Raw genomic sequence first — 17176 nt, 5'->3', positions numbered from 1 at the left:
GCACCACATAGGAACTCTGTGGCTGAGGCAGGGATAGAATCCAGTTGTGCAGGGCCTGAACCATGTTATCGTCCTTTCTCTTCCTGCAATCCCATTCTCATTCAGTACACACCTTCTAACTTCTGCAACAAGGAGGCAGCGGCCCTACAGACAAAAACCTCAATACACAAACCCAATTCATTTCCAGAGCATGGTCCATCTTGTGCACTGAAAGAGATAGGGTGCTGTGTAAAAAATATATTAATTTAATTCAAGACTATCATAATGCATATGTTCTGGGGAGCGAAATTAAAGTTGCACAGACAACCTTTATTCTGGAATTTCCTGAGTGCTCAGCTTTGCAACCAAAATGTTCATTCAGTATGGCTGTATGTATAATCTTCTAGGTTTTTAAAAAAACAAACTGAAGAAAAAACAAAGCCCATCATGTGGCAACATTTTGACATTCACATGGTTCAGCAGCAGGGTTAATGCTTTTTGATCCACCACACAGACCTCTGCTCCTGGAGCTGATGAAGTAAATGATAGTTATAGTACGTGGTCATCCTCTGTGTGAACCAACATTAGAGGGGGATGAAATACTTGGGCAGTGGGTTTCACAGATACTTGCCAACAGCAGAACAGCGAGACTCAGGAATCCCCATTCCAGGTCTGCAGGAGTGTGTGCGCTCTAGTGGGCAGAGATAATTTTGTCTATTCTGCTCAAGCTTTAGCCCTTCGGTCCTGTCCCTTCCAGTCTGTCGCTGGCCTAGTTCTGTCTCTTCCCACCAATGGCTCCTCATCCAAGTCTTTTTACCCAGACAGTCCTGGACTCCCCTAAGTACCAGTCTTCCCTCCCCACTTCCAGTGTCTCCCCCAAACACACACACTCCCCACTTCCAGTGTCCTCTCCCCAACTCCCATTGTTTCTTCCCACACCACACACAAACTCCCAGCCCAACTCCCCTTGCGCAGCCAGTCCCAGTTCCCCCACTCCTAGCTCCTCATCCTGTCTCTGTGAACCAACTTGTGCCTGGCTCCCAATCTCTCCTACACCTCTCCTATTTCCAGTTTCCTTTGCCAATCAATCCCAGCTTCCTCCTCTCCTTCACATCCTGCCCAGTTCCTCATAAGGCTGGAAAGGAAGTATTTAACGTTAGAATTTGTACAAAACTTCCTTTTTTTTTAACATGCTGTTAACATTATCCTACAGAGACAATCTTTTTGCTCACTCATATATGCACAAGAAGGCCCTTCTGGAGGAACTCAAGGCTGTGATTCACTTGTTTAACATAGCAGTTGAACTATGGACTTTGCACAAGGCAGTAGAGTAAGTTCTATTTGTTGACTTTTTGGATCAAAGATAGTGATAATCACTTCCATTTTGAACCTGTCTGGTCTCAGATAGAGGATTGAATTTTGCAACAGCAGACCTCTTTTGCGAGACAGAAACACTGGAAAGTCCAATGCTAGATTAATCAGACCTAAAAGCCATAGCCTCTTAAGTCAGAAAGAAACAAACAGTTATGATCTTTCCTTCTTATCCTTTGTACTGTCCTTGGGAGCAGTGGAAGAGGTGGGAAGACATAGCAAAGACACTTCCTAGCTTTGCAAGAGGTCATTCACCACCTCATATACTGGGTCCTGACAGAGAGAGAGACCACAGTGCACTTTACTGCTGTTTCTAGAGGCAAAGAGGTTAATAATCACCACCATCAAAATGATTTATAAGGGGTGAGGACGTTTCTAGGTGCAATTTCTACTTTGCTTAATCTGACTTTTGCCACGTAAGTCTTGCTGTTCATCTTCCCTTTAGTAGGCAGTGCACAAGGAGATAGGAAACTTTGTTTCACCCAAGATAGTAGAAGTTAGTTTTCTCTGGGGTAAGGATGATCATGTTCTTCCTAGTTTATGTAAACTATACCAGACACTTTGACTATCAGAAATGAAACAAAACTTATCTATGGAAGAAACATTGCTCCAAGACCCCATGCGTTCTAGCTAGTGTATGCCGTTCTCTCCATATGGTACCTATTCCTTGGATTGAATTGGGACCCCAATGAGCCCCCTCCACTATCTCCAACTGGCATCTGACCTAAGGATAGCTCTGCCTGGTTCACTAATCGGTGGACCTGATTCTCTGCACTCACCAGTTGAAGGGATGGAAAATATACAATGGGACCTTGAACTCTGCCAATATATGTGATTGGGTGAAATATACAGGAGACAGCAGAATTACTGGATAGGTCTCATCAGAACTCTTTCATTGAAGCATGCCTCTGTATGAGATTAGCATTCCCAAAAGGCTTCAATCGGGATTGGATTTAGTTTCTGTGACACCACTAGTTTTCTATTATGGCTATCTTCATATTCTGTTAACATTGTTCTGAGATGAGACCTTCCTTGTACATGACATATTCATCACCATTCCAAGTCTGCGACTGAGTTCCCTGTCACCATCATGTACCCAAGCTGCTACAGAAAATGTATCACACTGTGCAATTGTGTCAAGCTCTCTCTGTGTGTAGATCCTTGATCAAGAAAGTTCTCAAGGAAGAGAGAAGTGAATTTCCTTTTTCCCCTGAAAGCCAGTATTTAATACTACCATGATCCTAGAAGAGACCCTAGAAATACATGTCAGATCAAATGGTAGTGACTGAAATCAGGAAAGGAAAAGAGCTGATATCCATAAGCAAAAACAAAGAATTGTTTGTGGGATAGTAAAATGGAAACGTGAAGTTAAGACTCTCTCAATAACTTGTTTAGATGGAGTCCTGCTCTGTTTGTTCCTAGTACTCTGAGCATACAAATACAAATTGGAGCGGGCTGTATTGCTTTGACCTAATGTAGATGATGGATTGTTTTATTCATATCCTGGCATTTGCATGGGTTGCTTGAGACTGGGAATTGAACAAAGCTGTTCCTGTGCTGGTGGTGGTCGTGATTATTATTTGTACTACCACAGTCCAGTAGCCCTAATCTTGCAAAACTCCACAGAGTACCTTCTCTGGACAGTGTCCAATGACCTCATTTTAAGCAAAGCTGTAGGTGGCCCTTTGCTTTTGTGGTGGGGTAGGCTGCCCTTCAGGGCAGAAGGGCCTAGTGGTCAGCTCACCTCACCACTTGGCATGGTCTTTAAAGGATCTGGAAGGTCCAGCAGAGATATACAAGAACTTAAAGGCAGACAGAGAGGAAGTGTTCCCAGGAATAAGTAGTGATTGGGAAGAAGACAGGCACTGTTTCTTTGAGGGCCTGGGACCAAACAACTGGCAGAATGGGCAGGGCGAGGCTCCCTTCTTTCCTAACCAATCGGGGATCAACTAGGAGAAGGGGACCAGCATAAAGGCTGTCTCCTTCCTCAGAACATGGACATAAATCAGCAAGAAAGGCTGCCTCCTAAATCCTCAAAGCTATGGGACTAACTGGAAAGGATGTTCAGCTGAAGGAAGCTAGCATAAGCCCTGCAGCTGGCTTAAACTATAAAACCAACTCCCAGAGAAAGGTGGGAGAGGGGGGGAAAGACTTCTGAATGAAGGAGGGAAATACTGAGTATGCTGAAAGCAAGGGGCCTAGGATACAACCTCTGTTCAAGAAAGAGAGCTGAGGGGGAACTCCTGTTAGAAAGAGGGAAATACTGACTGCTCCAAACCAGAGAGGCTGTGTGAGATAGAATCCTAATCCCCAAGAGAGCTGAGGGGAAACTCCTGTTTAAAGGAGAGGGGTACTGACTATCTTAAGGCAAATAGCAGAGAGGCTGTTGGCAATACAGTCCAGCTGCTGCAGAGGGGAGCTGAGAGCAGCTTTGAGGAAGCACCTTTGTAGCTGGCCCCAGGAGAATCCTCAAGGCATCACAAAGTCAGGGCGAGTATAGCAGAGTCTGCAGATTTTGTGAAGATGCCGATACGCAAGGTAAAGGTAGGAACAACCCATGGAAAATGGTGGTGGGATTGAAGAAACAGTACTTAGCCACCCAAACAGGGTCAATGGGCTGGAACCAAGAGAGGTTGTATAGGTGTTAAGAATAAAAGAAGCCAAGAAAAGACGGTTACCTACCTTTTCGTAACTGTTGTTCTTCGAGATGTATTGTTCACGTCCATTGCAGTTAGGTGTGCACGCACTGCGTGCACGGACGTCGGAAACTTTTTCCCTTAGCAGCTCTCATCGGGATGGCAGGGGAGACCCCTAGAGTAGCGCCCTCATGGTTGTGTATATATTACCCTGCTGGCCCGACCCCCCTCGGTTCCTTCTTGCCATTGATTCCGACAGAGGGGAAGGGGGGTGGGTATTGTAATGAATGTGAACACCACATCTCGAAGAACAACAGTTACAAAAAGGTAGGTAACTGTCTTTTCTTCTTCGAGTGATTGTTCACATTCATTCCAATTAGGTGACTTCCAAGCTTACCATAGGAGGAGGGTAGGAGTCATGGAACGATTGAGTGGAGAACAGCTCTGCCGACTGCTGCATCATCTATGGCCTGTTGGTTAACAGCATAGTGGGCTGTAAATGTGTGCACTGAAGACCAGGTGGCTGCTTTACATATCTCATGGATAGGGACCTGAGCCAGAAAGGCTGTCGAAGATGCCTGTGCTCTGGTTGAATGGGCTGTAATTGTTGGGGCTGGGACCTTACCAACTCATAGCATGTGCAAATGTAGTCTGCGATCCCGGACGATATGTGTTGCGCAGAGACAGGAAGACCCTTCATTTTGTCGGCTATGGTGACAAACAATTGGGTCAACTTGCGGAAAGGTTTCATTTGCTCTAGGTAGAAAGCCAGGGCTCTCTGGACATCCAGGATGTGTAGGCTGTGGTGTCTTGGGCTCGTGTAGGGTTTTGGAAAGAACACCAGTAAGCAAATGTCCTGACCCATGTGGAATTGGGAGACCATCTTGGGGAGAAATTTAGGGCGTGTCTAAGCTGTACCTTGTCCTTATGAAACACTGTGTAAGGTGGTTCAGAGATGAGGGCTCTCAGCTCAGGACACCCTCCTTGCTGAAGTAATGGCCACCAGGAACACCACCTTCCAAGAAAGGTAGAGGAGGGAGCAAGTGGCCAGGGGCTCAAATGGTGAGCTCATGAGTTTGGAGAGGACCAAGTTTAAGTTCCAGATTGGGACAGGTGGGCGAGAATATGGGAACACCCTTTCCAGACCTTTGAGGAATCGCCCCACTATGGGATTAGAAAACACCAAGTGCCCAGACTCCCCTGGATGGAAAGCTGAAATGGCTGCCAGGTGTACTCTGATGGACGAAGGGGATAGACCCTGATGCTTAAGGTGTAGGAGGTATTCTAGAATAACTGGGATGGTAGTCTGGAGCCGTTGAAGGTGCTTGGGTTCACACCAACAGGAAAACCTTTTCCATTTTGCCAGGTAGGTAGCTCTAGTGGAAGGTTTCCTACTGCTGAGGAGAATCTGTCTCACCGACTGAGAGCACTGTCTCTCCATGGAATTTAGCCACAGAGTTTCCATGCCGTGAGATGCAGAGATTGCAGGTTCGGGTGAAGGAGGCGCCCGTGGTCCTGTGTGATCAGGTCTCAGTGGAGAGGCAGAGCGATTGGGGCGTCCACGGACAGCTCTATAAGGATTGTATGCCAATGCTGTCAGGGCCAAGATGGGGCGATCATGATTACCATCGCCCTGTCTCTGCGAATTTTGAGGAGGACCCGGTGGACAAGCGGGATGGGGGGGAAGGCGTACTTCAGACCCTGGCCCCATGGGATTAAGAATGCATCAGCGACTGAGCCTGGACTGTGGTTTTGGAATGAGCAGAACTGAGGGCACTGACTGTTGCTCTTGGTGGCAAAGAGGTCTACTTGGGGATAACCCCACTTCTGGAAGACTGACTGTATGATGTCTGACCTGATTGACCACTCGTGCATGTGGTAAGACCTGCTGAGGCGATCCGCAAGCTTGTTCTGCACTCCTGGGAGGTAGGATGCTTTGAGTTGAATGGATCGGGCTATACAGAAGTCCCAGAGAAGAAGAGTCTTGCAGCAGAGAGGTGAGGAGTGGGGTCTACCTTGTTTGTTTATATAGAACATGGTGGTGGTGTTGTCTGTCAGGACTGTCACGCTGTGATCTTGTAATGTGGCATGAAAGGTTTGGCAGGCCAGACAAACCGCCCTGAGCTCCTTCAGGTTGATATGGAGAGGTATCTCGTCCCTCGACCACAAGCCTTGCGTCCTCAGGTACCCTAAGTGTGCGCCCCAGACCAGATCTGACATGTCTGTTACGAACATCAGAGAAGGTTGGGGCTTGGCGAAGGGGACCCCTGCACAGACCACTGGTCGGTCCAGCCACCAGTGCAGGGATTGTAGCACCTGACCTGGGATTGTCACCACGAAGTCCAGGGGATCTCTGTATGGATGGTAAGACAGTGCGAGCCACGCTTGTAAGGGTTCAGAGTAATAGCCCTGTTAGTCTGTATTCGCAAAAAGAAAAGGAGTACTTGTGGCACCTTAGAGACTAACCAATTTATTTGAGCATAAGCTTTCGTGAGCTACAGCTCACTTCATCGGATGCATACTGTGGAAAGTGTAGAAGATATACACACAAAGCATGAAAAAAATACCTCTCCCCACCTCACTCTCCTGCTGGTAATAGCTTATCTAAAGTGATCACTCTCCTTACAATGTGTATGATAATCAAACCAATTTATTTGAGCATAAGCTTTCGTGAGCTACAACCAATTTATTTGAGCATAAGCTTTCGTGAGCTACATTATCATACACATTGTAAGGAGAGTGATCACTTTAGATAAGCTATTACCAGCAGGAGAGTGGGGTGGGGGGAGGTATTTTTTTCATGCTTTTTGTGTATAAAAAGATCTTCTACACTTTCCACAGGATGCATCCGATGAAGTGAGCTGTAGCTCACGAAAGCTTATGCTCAAATAAATTGGTTAGTCTCTAAGGTGCCGCTTGTAAGGATCTTAGTCTCAGTCAGGCATGCTTAACCATGTACGTGCATGCTGCCATATGTCTTATCAGCTGTAGGTGATACCTGACCGTGGTAGTGGGATATCGAAGCATTGTATTTACTATCTGCTCTATGGCCTGGAAGGCTCACTTTTGCCTGTATCGAGTCCAGGAATGCCCCTATGAACTCTAACCTTTGGGTGATATGAGAGAAGATTTGGGCACATTGAGGAGGAGCCCCAGCCTGTGAAACGTGTCCATGGCCATCGTCACGTGGGACTGAACCTCTTCAGTATGGGTACACTTGAACCTGCCTTTTCCGCAGGAAGGCTGCCACCACCGACATCCATTTAGTGAACACTTGGGAGGCTGTGGAGAGGCCGAATGGGAGAACTGTGAACTGGTAGTGATGCTGGTTTATGGAAAACCGGAGGAAGCGTCGGTGCACCGGATGAATAGCGATATGAAAGTATGCGTCCTTCATGTCGAGGGCAGCATACCAATCCCTCAGCTCCAAAGATGGAATAATAGTCCTCAGGGAGACCATGTGGAATCGGAGTTTGACCACAAATTTGTTGAGTCCGCAAAGGTCTAAAATGGGTCAAAGACCCCCCTTTGCCTTGGAGATTAGAAAGTAATGGGAGTAAAACCTCTTTCCCCATAGCTTCTGCGGAACCTCCCCCAGCGCACCTATCTTGAGGAGCAAACGAACCTCCTGCATAAGAAGCTGTTCATGAAAGGGGTCCCTGAAGAGGGATGCGGAAGGTGGGTGGGAGGGAGGGGAGGAGGAAAACTGAAGAGCGTATCCCACCTGTACCGTGTGTAGGACCTATCAGTCCGACGTTATATGGGACCACACACGATAGAAGTGGGATAATCGGTTTAAAAACCATGGGGATGGATCCCGGAACTGGGTTGGTACACTGTTCTCGGGCACACCCTCAAAACCCTTGCCTGTTTCCAGGTTGGGGCTTATTCTGGCCCTGGTCAGGCGTGTTGTTCTGTCTGCACTGTTATTTCTGCCCCGCCTCCGATATGGCTCCTGCCTGGGTTGGGGTAGATACTGTCCCTGCTGCAGAGGCTGAGGCTTGAAGGGCTTTCTCTGGTTGCCGGCATATGCATCCCTAGGGACTTCAGCATGGTCCTAGAATCCTTGAGGCCATGCAGCCTGGAGTCTGTTTGCTCCAAGAAAATGCCCGAACCTTCAAAAGGAAGGTCTTGGACAGTATTCTGGACCTCTGAAAGGAGGCCTGACGCCTGGAACCATGCTGAGCGTCGCATGACTACCTCTGATGCAATGGCTCTGGCCGCAGCATCCGCTGAATCGAGGGAGGCTTGCAAGGAAGTCTTAGCCACCACCTTCCCTTCCTCGATTAAAGCCGCAAACTCAGGGTGTGCGTCCTGGGGCAGGCGATCCTTAAACTTGGACACTGCTGTCCAAGAGTTGAAGTTGTGACTATTGAGGATTGCCTGTTGGTTGGCTATGCGTAGCTGGAGGTCCCCAGAGGAGTAGACCTTTCTACCGAAAAGGTCCAAACACTTAGCTTCCTTGGCCTTGGGGGACGAGGCTTGTTGGCTGTGTTGTTCCCTTTCGTTGACTGCTGAAACGATTAGGGAACAAGGAGTTGAATGGCAGAACAGGAACTTGTAGCCCTTGGAAGGGGTGAAGTATTTCCTTTCTACCCCCTAACCGTTGGCATGACGGAGGCCGGGGTCTGCCAAATAGTGTTGTAGTCGGACTATATGATCTTTATGAGAGGGAGCGCGATTCTGGAGGGACCCTCAGGGGCCAGAATGTCCACCATGGGATCCTCGTGCTTGACTGTTTCTTCCACCTGAAGGCCCATATTGAGGGCGATTCTGAGGAGCAGCTCCTGGTGAGCCCTGTGGTCTACTGGTGATGGTCCTGAGCCTGACGTACCTGCCACAGCCTTGTCTGGGGAAGAGGAGGAAGTGAGGTGCTGTTGGTTGTCCTCATCTAGACCCTCCTGTGTGTCCCCATAGACCTGGGTCACTTCAGCGCCCTGCGGGGCTGGCACCTCTCGAGGTGTCGCAGAGCATGGCACCGTCTCGGGTATTGGGCCTAGGGGTGCTGGTTGCTCGTGAGTCCAGGGGTGGCATACAGAGAGTGGCTTCCCTTGTCCTTGATGGGTGCCTGTGTGGCGACCTACAATGGCATCGCCTAGATTGTCCTAGATGCTCTGGAGGAGATGCCCTGTTGCTGGTGGTAAGCCCAAGGGGTCCAGAAGGGCCACTGACCTGGAGGCGCCCATTGCGGCTGCCAGGATGGTTGGGATTCTCTGCTAGCTATTGTTCTATGTCTACTATAGCTAGAAAGCGACCGGAGTCGGCCTCGGATCCAGAGGACGCTGACTGACAGGACCAGGGCGGTGCCAAACGTTGAGTGGTCGCAGGGTGCCAGGGAGAGGTGCCTGGCTGACTGGGACCGCCAACAGTACTGGGAGTCTTGGGACCAATGTCTTGCACTCGGTGCCGGTGACATCGGTGCCAGGCTACCGATGGTGTCAGGGACCGGCGTGCAGTCGCCGCGGGCGGTGCTGGCTGGTTCGCCTCCGGTGCTGTAACCTCACACTGGGTCATGGGTGCCAGGGAAAAATAGGACACCGAACTCGACCGGAAGCAGTGCTGAGACAGTGACCTACAGCAGTGCACCATTGCCGGCTTCCCTCTGGACGGAGATCTTTTGCTGCCTCGAAAGTGTTGGATGCGGAGGGGTGTTCAAGGACCTTCTCCAGCCCTTTGTCGGCACTAAACTCGATGGGTACTGGACTCAAGGGGGCCTGTGGCACCGGAGTCAACGGTGCCGGGTCTTGGCTCAGGCCCGCAATGTGTCTTTGTGTGCTGGGAGCGTCTTTGAGGTGGCTTAGCCGCTCTCTGGGGAGAGCGCCCTCTTTCCCCTTCCTTGTGCCGCTTAGTCAGTGCCGGCAAAGTCGACCAGTGCCGAAGTTTGTTGTCCTGTCTCGGTGCTGATAATTTATGGTGCCTGGGCGGTGCTGGGTCGCGCATGGATGCCAGGGCACTTCGCACCGAGTACGCCAGGGCCAGTGCCGGTCGGTCAGAGGCTGTACCACGGCCTCCATGAGCAACTGCTTAAGGTGAAAATCTCTTTCTTGGTGTTCGACTTAAAGGCCTTGCAGATCTTGCAGCACTCTGCCTAACGAGATTCTCCCAGACACCGGAGACAGGAGTCGTGGGGGTCGCTCTTGGGCATAGACTTGCAGCATGTGGCACAAGCTTTAAAACCCTGGGCTTTCGGCATGCCCCACAGCCCAAGGCTGGTGCTGGAAGTAGCTTCCAGACACCTGCGACAATGGATTTCTAACTACGGATAACTAACTGATAACTATGCGTGAAAAGCTAAGTGATCGCAAGCAAGAGAGAGAACATTCCAACGCCGCTACAGACAGCAAGGAGGAACTGAAGGGGGGGGGTCAGGCCGGCAGGGTAATATATACACCACCATGAGGGTGCTACTGTAGGGGGCTCCCCTGCCGTCCCAACGGGAGCTGCTAAGGGAAAAAGTTTCCGACTTCCGTGCATGTGGCATGCGCACACCTAATTGGAAAGGCCGTGAACAATCACTCGAAGAAGACAGACAAGTTCCAGACAGAGGCTGGGAGACAGTCTTGAAGTTTCCTATTTTCTGGCCTTTTCTGTTAACCCCAGAAGGGGAATGGACTGGGCAGTGCCCTGGCTGGAGGGCCACATAAAACAACAGATCATTGTGGAGCCAGAACAGCTAAAGGGAGCATTAGAATCCCTGCAGTATTGCACCTGAACACAAGGAGATGATCTGGAGGCGAGTGGCTCAAGCACACTCCCAAACTGAAAAAAGCTGGCACCAAATCGTATGTGTGTCTCTCCAACTCTAGATAGGGCCAGTTGGGAGTCATGCAGATCACTCTGACGGAACTGAGGGCAGCTACAGCCCTCACCTCAGCACCCTGTACTTGTTCTAGCTCCCAACAACAGAGAAGTATTTTCTCCTGTTGTACTTCAGGGACTGCTTCAGTTTGCCACATGATCTATATTCCTTTACACAGTGTCTGGGAGGAGCCAGAATTGTAAATTGACATTTCTGATGACTCTGTTTCAGTTTTCCATAGTTTCCCATTGTATCACTAAGACAGCTGGTAAATAACGGGCATCTGTATTGCACCTGAAGGACCAAAGTCCCACGAAACAGATTTGTATCTTCTTATATTTTTCAGACAGATACACGTAGTCCATGGGCGTTTTAGGTTGAGAGGATCATACTTGCAATACTATTCACCAACATTAGTACTGCTTGTGAATGCATGTGGAGGGACTAAAGGCACCAGTGCCAGTTTGTTTTTGCACCGGAGTTGATAGGGGTTGAGTTGGCCTCATGCCATCTGAAATTTTTCATGACCAAAGGAAAGGGCTGAGGTGATGCCTGCCTGGACTTGGCATCTATGTTAGGACCTATATATTAAGGAGAGTACTGTGGCTTAAAAATCTTCCCCAGTTCAAAATGCTAAGTCCCTGACCATTGGGGAAGAGAGCTATCACCATCAGTAGTCACACCAGATTTAATTTGTACTGGTGCATGCTGAGGAAACTCCTAGACTTATAATATGGAGGTAGGAGAGCTAGAAAGAAAGAAATGGTGGGGAAAGAGGCCCCTTTACTGTTTACTTTTCCTTCCACATCTTGGCTACTTGCCCCTCTCATCACTTCATTGCCAGCTACTATGGGGGGGGTTAAGGGGGAGGGGTGGAATGGAGTTGGTAGTGAGGCGTGGCAATTGCAGCAGAAGCCAGGAACTATAACCTGGACATTAGGGCATGGCAACCCACAGCAGAAGGTGGTGACAAGATGTAGCTGTAACTTTTCTATGGCTCTGTAGATGTCCTCCTAGGTATAGTGTCACAGCACTCGATACCCTGCCTAAAATAATCTGTCCTTAATGCTTTGAAATCAAATTATATTATATAATTTGATTCCCTAATGCTGATTTGGACAGCTGGCCTTCTTCCTGAGGGGAAGAATCATTTCCTGTGTTTGGTTATATATGTGCACACCTAGAGAAATCAACATACATCTGTGGCTTAGTCTTTTCTGCAGTGATCTGCCAAACTGTACTCTGTGAATGTGAGCAGGGCTCTGCTGCTTTATTTCTTCTTATAATTCTGCTTCTGAGAGGGCCTGCAAAAATAGGCTCATAATTAATAAATGAGTGTGACCTTGGTAACTACCATCTGGTAAATTACATTTTTACCTCTAGCAAAATAATGGAACAAATACTGAGGGGAAAAAATCACTAACTATTTAAGCACAATAGCACTATAGTCAACAAGCAGCACTAGTTTACCAAGAAAAAAAACCTTGAGACTATAGTCAACAAGCAGCACTAGTTTACCAAGAAAAAAAACCTTGAGACACAAGCCAGATTGTAATTTTGTCTAAAACCAAAGTTACTACATGAGACAAGGTGGATGAGGTAATATCTTTTATTGGACCAACTTCTGTTGGTGAGAGATACAACCTTTCAAGCCACGCAGAGCTCTTCTTCAGGTCAGAGTTACTACATGAACAGAATACAAAGTGGATTTTAGAAATGCATTTAAATAGTGTTTTCTTGAAATCTTACTCTCAAAATTAATTAAAATTGGCTTGGATATGAAGACTCAGATTGAAACTGACTGATAGACTAAAAACAAAAAATGATAAAATGCAAGGTATTGAATATACTCTTGGGGGAATTCTGCACTACTGTGCAATGCAGAATTTGTGCAGAATTAATGTTCTACACAGAATTTCATTTTCCCCTGCAGAATTGGTGCTGCAGAGCTGCTGGTCACCATTAGGGGTGGCTGAACAGAGCAGAGCCTGGCTCTCCAGCTTGCAAATACAGGTTACTGCCAGAGGGAGGGGAGCTGGAGGATTCCGGGCAGCTGCAGTTCCCAGCATGTCTTGAAGGAAGGAGACAGTGTGTAGGAAACTGCATACATGACCAGGATCTAACATCTGGCTGTTTCTCTCTCTGGGGGTAAGGGGTTTGGGTGTCTGGGCTGAGGGGGGAGGACGGGACACACCCCGCGGCTGGACTCTGGGACGGAGGTAGGGGGCTGCGGTGTCTGGGCTGGGGGGGGGACCCTGCAGATGGGCTCAGGGTAGCAGGGAGAGTGGGTTTCTGGGATCGGAGAGGCAGAGCTTTCCCCCAAGAAGTACCCAACAAAAGCACAACAGAGAAACAGGAACCGGGTTGTCATAGGTGTTTCTTTAACTCTCTACTCCTAGGAGAATCTTTTTTGTTCTCTGTATTGTTACAGACATATTGATTGACTGGTATATTTAAATAAATCACCAAAATAATTGAAACTGATGTGATGATATTTTGTTTTTTGACAAATAAATATGCAGAATTTTAAAATATTTTGGGCAGAATTTTTAATTTTTTGGTGCAGAATTCCTCTGGGAGTATGAATTGAAGAGGGTGGGGGAACAAAGTGTCCATAGGGTACTGCAGAGATAAGTGTGAGGTTTGGCCTTATTTAAGATTTTCTCTAATTATCTTTGTGTCTATGTGGTGTTAAATAGGCTAAAGAACATTCACAGAAGATGTAGGAATTTAAGCTGGCCCAAAGAATCATGAAGTACTTATTGATAAGGGTAATAGGATGAAATTAAGAAAATGACCATTTAAAATGTATATTAGGAAAAAATGATGAATGTCCTTGGAAAAGGGCTTCCATCATTTCCATTGTCAGATTACCACTTAAGAAATTTAAAACTAGACTGGCCAATTCAGAATCATACAGTTACTATACGAAACAATCCTGCAGTACCATACAACCTTTTTATTTTACAGTTCTAACGTCTGGTATTAAAAAGCCACTTTACTTTACCTATTTGAAGTGTACAGAAAAATTTAGTCAGGCAAAACACAGTCAAAGTTTACCCCTAGGCAAACTGGGTATTTATTAGATTCTAGATGAAGAATGTTCATGCAAGGAACATCATCTGACTGCATAAAGCAAACACAATAAGACAGCAATAACTGATTTGTCAATTTGTCTGTGTATTTCAAATTGGGTGAATAACTGTGGTGTCTGGATATCATTTACAAGAATAAAAGCATAATTTATCCAAGAAAGACTACTAGGATCTTTTGCAGGTTTCAGCTGCTTGATGATCTCTCTCAAACATTTTATTGACAGATTTTTCTTATATAAAATCTTCCTGTGATACCCTGGCACCCCCTTATTCACCACGGTCATGTAATTAAGATATGTTTTACACAAAGTATGCATTGTTGTGAGGTATCATTCTAAAAGTTTTGATCTGCTAAACATTAATATCTTGTTGGACTGTATGTGCTATCGTCGTATGTGAAGCTATGAAGTTTGGCTATGTATGTGAAACATGTTGTGAGGTTGAACACACCCACAAGCAGCCTTTCCGGTACAATAGTAAAAAGGTCAAACAATGTTAATGGCTTATTGAGGAAATGCACACAAGCAAAGGATTACCCCAGGAACTGTGTACAATAGAAACCTCTCAGAGATAGCTCTACACAATGGGAACGGTTTGATTCATGTCACAGCAAAAGAGCTTTCCAAAAAGTGGGAAGAAGATATAAAAGGGGAACATGACATAATGATGGTACCTCACTCTCCCTACAACACCACAGCTGGAAAGACCTGAGGAACAAACACTGAACTGGGGGATGTGATAGTCCCAGGCTAAAGGGATTTCTAGTCTGTGTATTAAAACCTGGGAAACCCAAGCTGCAAAGCAAAGGCAGCTTGTGCCTCAAGAATCTGCCAGCCTGTTTATCACTCAGGGTGAGAAACTGCTAATTCATCTCCAACCTATCTAGTATGCTAAGCTCAGTTTGTGTTTTTGTTTATTTACTCGGTAATCTGCTTAGATCTGTTTGCTATCACTTATAATCACTTAAAATCTATCTTTTTATAGATAATAAACTTATTTTATATTTTAATCCAAACCAGTGTGAGTTTGACTAAGGTATCTGGGGAAAATCTCAGCTCATTTACCACAAGCTATGCATGGTCCTCTTCATATTGAGGGAGAGACGGACCGGGTATTAAACCCGTATACTGGCCAGGGCAGGACAGTACTGCTCTGGGGTCCTAGGCTGGTGGTTAGAGAGCCTGCATGTAACTGCAGGTGGGTGTGTCCCTACTTGTGTGAATGCTGGTGAAAGTGCAAGCTTGGAGTACTTTGCAGCTTGTCACAGCAGCTCAGTGTGAGAGGGAGCCCAGGCTGGTGGGTCAGAGGGCTCAGTGGTACCCCAGTTCCAGGTGGCACCCTGGGGGGAACCCGTCACACTTCCCACATTCACTAATAATGTATTCATTTCAGACATCAAGTTTTTTCTTAGTCTCTTAAGATCCTAATTTAAACAACAGCAAGATAATTTTCAAAGTAACCTTTCCGTTCAGAGAACCAATTCTGGGCAAAGACACTGACAAAAGTGTAATACTTAACACTTCTATTTATATAGCAATTTTCAAAGCACCGGTCAAAAGTTAATCTGACAATAACCCATGTTTTACACACAAGTAAAGAACAGTTGTAGACACATGCAAAGACAAGAAGTTTCAAAGTACTTACTTAAAATGTCATCTATATTTCCACTATCTAGACTTGTTATTTCACTTCTTGCTGGATTCAGAAGCCACGATACCTGTAAAAAAAAAAAACAAAAAAAACCACAGGTTTTAAATCTATATTTAACATTTATAATATTTCAACATTGAGAAATAACGTATCTCACAGATTTTAAATATCATAGGTTAAAAATGACAATACATAACATAGCAAAAATTCAAGTAGTTTCAGAAAAAGGCACTACAAATTTGTAATTAAACTTTATTTACATATGTATAAATCCCTCGTGCAGTTAAAGTATTATCTGGTTATAACCTATTCAATTTTTCTCCCTATTCTTTCAGTTCTAAATATGTTCAGTAAATATTACCGGTAATTTCTATGCCTTGAAGAAAAAAAATCTCTATTCAGAAATTTACATTTTTAAAAACAGAAGACCAGTCCATTTACTCCTAGCAGTGAAATGAAAGCCACATATTAGCAATCCAGTGTCTTGCTCCACAGAGAAAGATTTAGGAGTACAGTGTTAGCACCATCTAAGAGTTTTCAGCTAAGAGGGTTTTTTTGTTTGTTTGTTTCGGTTTTTTTAAATTGCAGTTGTGCCCAGCTAAACTAGCTTGTTTTCATATCCTCATTTTCTATGGTTCCTCACATCTCTTCAGTCCTTGAATGCAATGACATTCAATTGTATTAAACGTTTACAGAACCTATCACCATGACCGTTAGAGGCTTCAATTATAAAATTAAGTTACATATCTGGACTCATTGTAATTACTATGGCAATACCAAGTTCTATCCACATTTACTTACCATTTGTTTTAAAAAAGAGTCTAATAGCGTGATTAGCAGTTAAATGTAGAAAAAACATTTCAAGCCAGACAAGATATAATCAATAACAGATGAGGTTTTGGGTATCACATTGCCTTCCATTCTCCTCTCTGCAAAGATTAAGATTCCTTTGTGGTGCACGGAAATCTGGAAGGTAGAGAGGGGGCAAAAGCACCAAAGGAAAATGTATGAGAACTAGACAGTTTCACTTGCAGCTGTGTGAAGAAACCACACTAGCTTATCAATTTCACTTTTCGTGCATAGATACAGGGGCTGAATGGTCTCCTGCATAGGCCATTCCTAAAGCAGAAATCAGCCATCACAGAAGGGAAGGTGGAATAGAAGACAAGACACACCACAGATAAATCTTCACTAATAAAATAGGAGAAATTTAACCACAGGATAACTAATGCTCGTTAGCTATCCCACTGTAAAAACATAGTGGAGACAAGACACTGTCCTTTTATCACAATGTAAATGAGGCAAGGTCAACCCTGGGGTAGTAGTAGGAGCATAAGACTGCTGACCTCACCTAGTTACCTCATTCTGAATTATACAACTGCCCTATCTCCAGTTAGGATATTACAGTGAGATAAACTATTGTTAAAAGAGAGATCGAGAGAGAGAAATCTTTGTGTCAATTAAGACAAAGCCTTAAAGGAAGAGGTGGACCAAGAATCTCAGGAAAGGTGGAGAAGGGAAAAAAACAGAAGCAAAATTGCCTCATTTGGGATGGAGATTGAGTTTATTTGGGCTCACGTTAACAGTACTTGTAGTTATTGTATTGTAGCATAAATGAGACTTACAGCCGTAAATCTATGTATACT

The 17176-nt window shown here is 45.7% G+C and overlaps 1 protein-coding gene across 1 annotated transcript in view; it reads right to left on the bottom strand.

The window, feature by feature from the left end:
* ERP44 (endoplasmic reticulum protein 44) overlaps positions 1 to 17176 on the bottom strand; it is a 132401-nt gene that overhangs the window by 94168 nt on the left and 21057 nt on the right. The window contains exon 2 of the mRNA XM_048839428.2: positions 15525 to 15597. Within this exon, the coding sequence (XP_048695385.1) occupies positions 15525 to 15597 (73 nt within the window). The remainder of the gene's footprint in view (positions 1 to 15524; positions 15598 to 17176) is intronic.

This window comes from Caretta caretta, chromosome 2, assembly GCF_965140235.1.
Source record: "Caretta caretta isolate rCarCar2 chromosome 2, rCarCar1.hap1, whole genome shotgun sequence".
Taxonomy (NCBI): domain Eukaryota; kingdom Metazoa; phylum Chordata; order Testudines; family Cheloniidae; genus Caretta; species Caretta caretta.
Note: the sequence above shows the minus strand (reverse complement) of the source record. Positions and strands in the feature narration are given on the sequence as shown.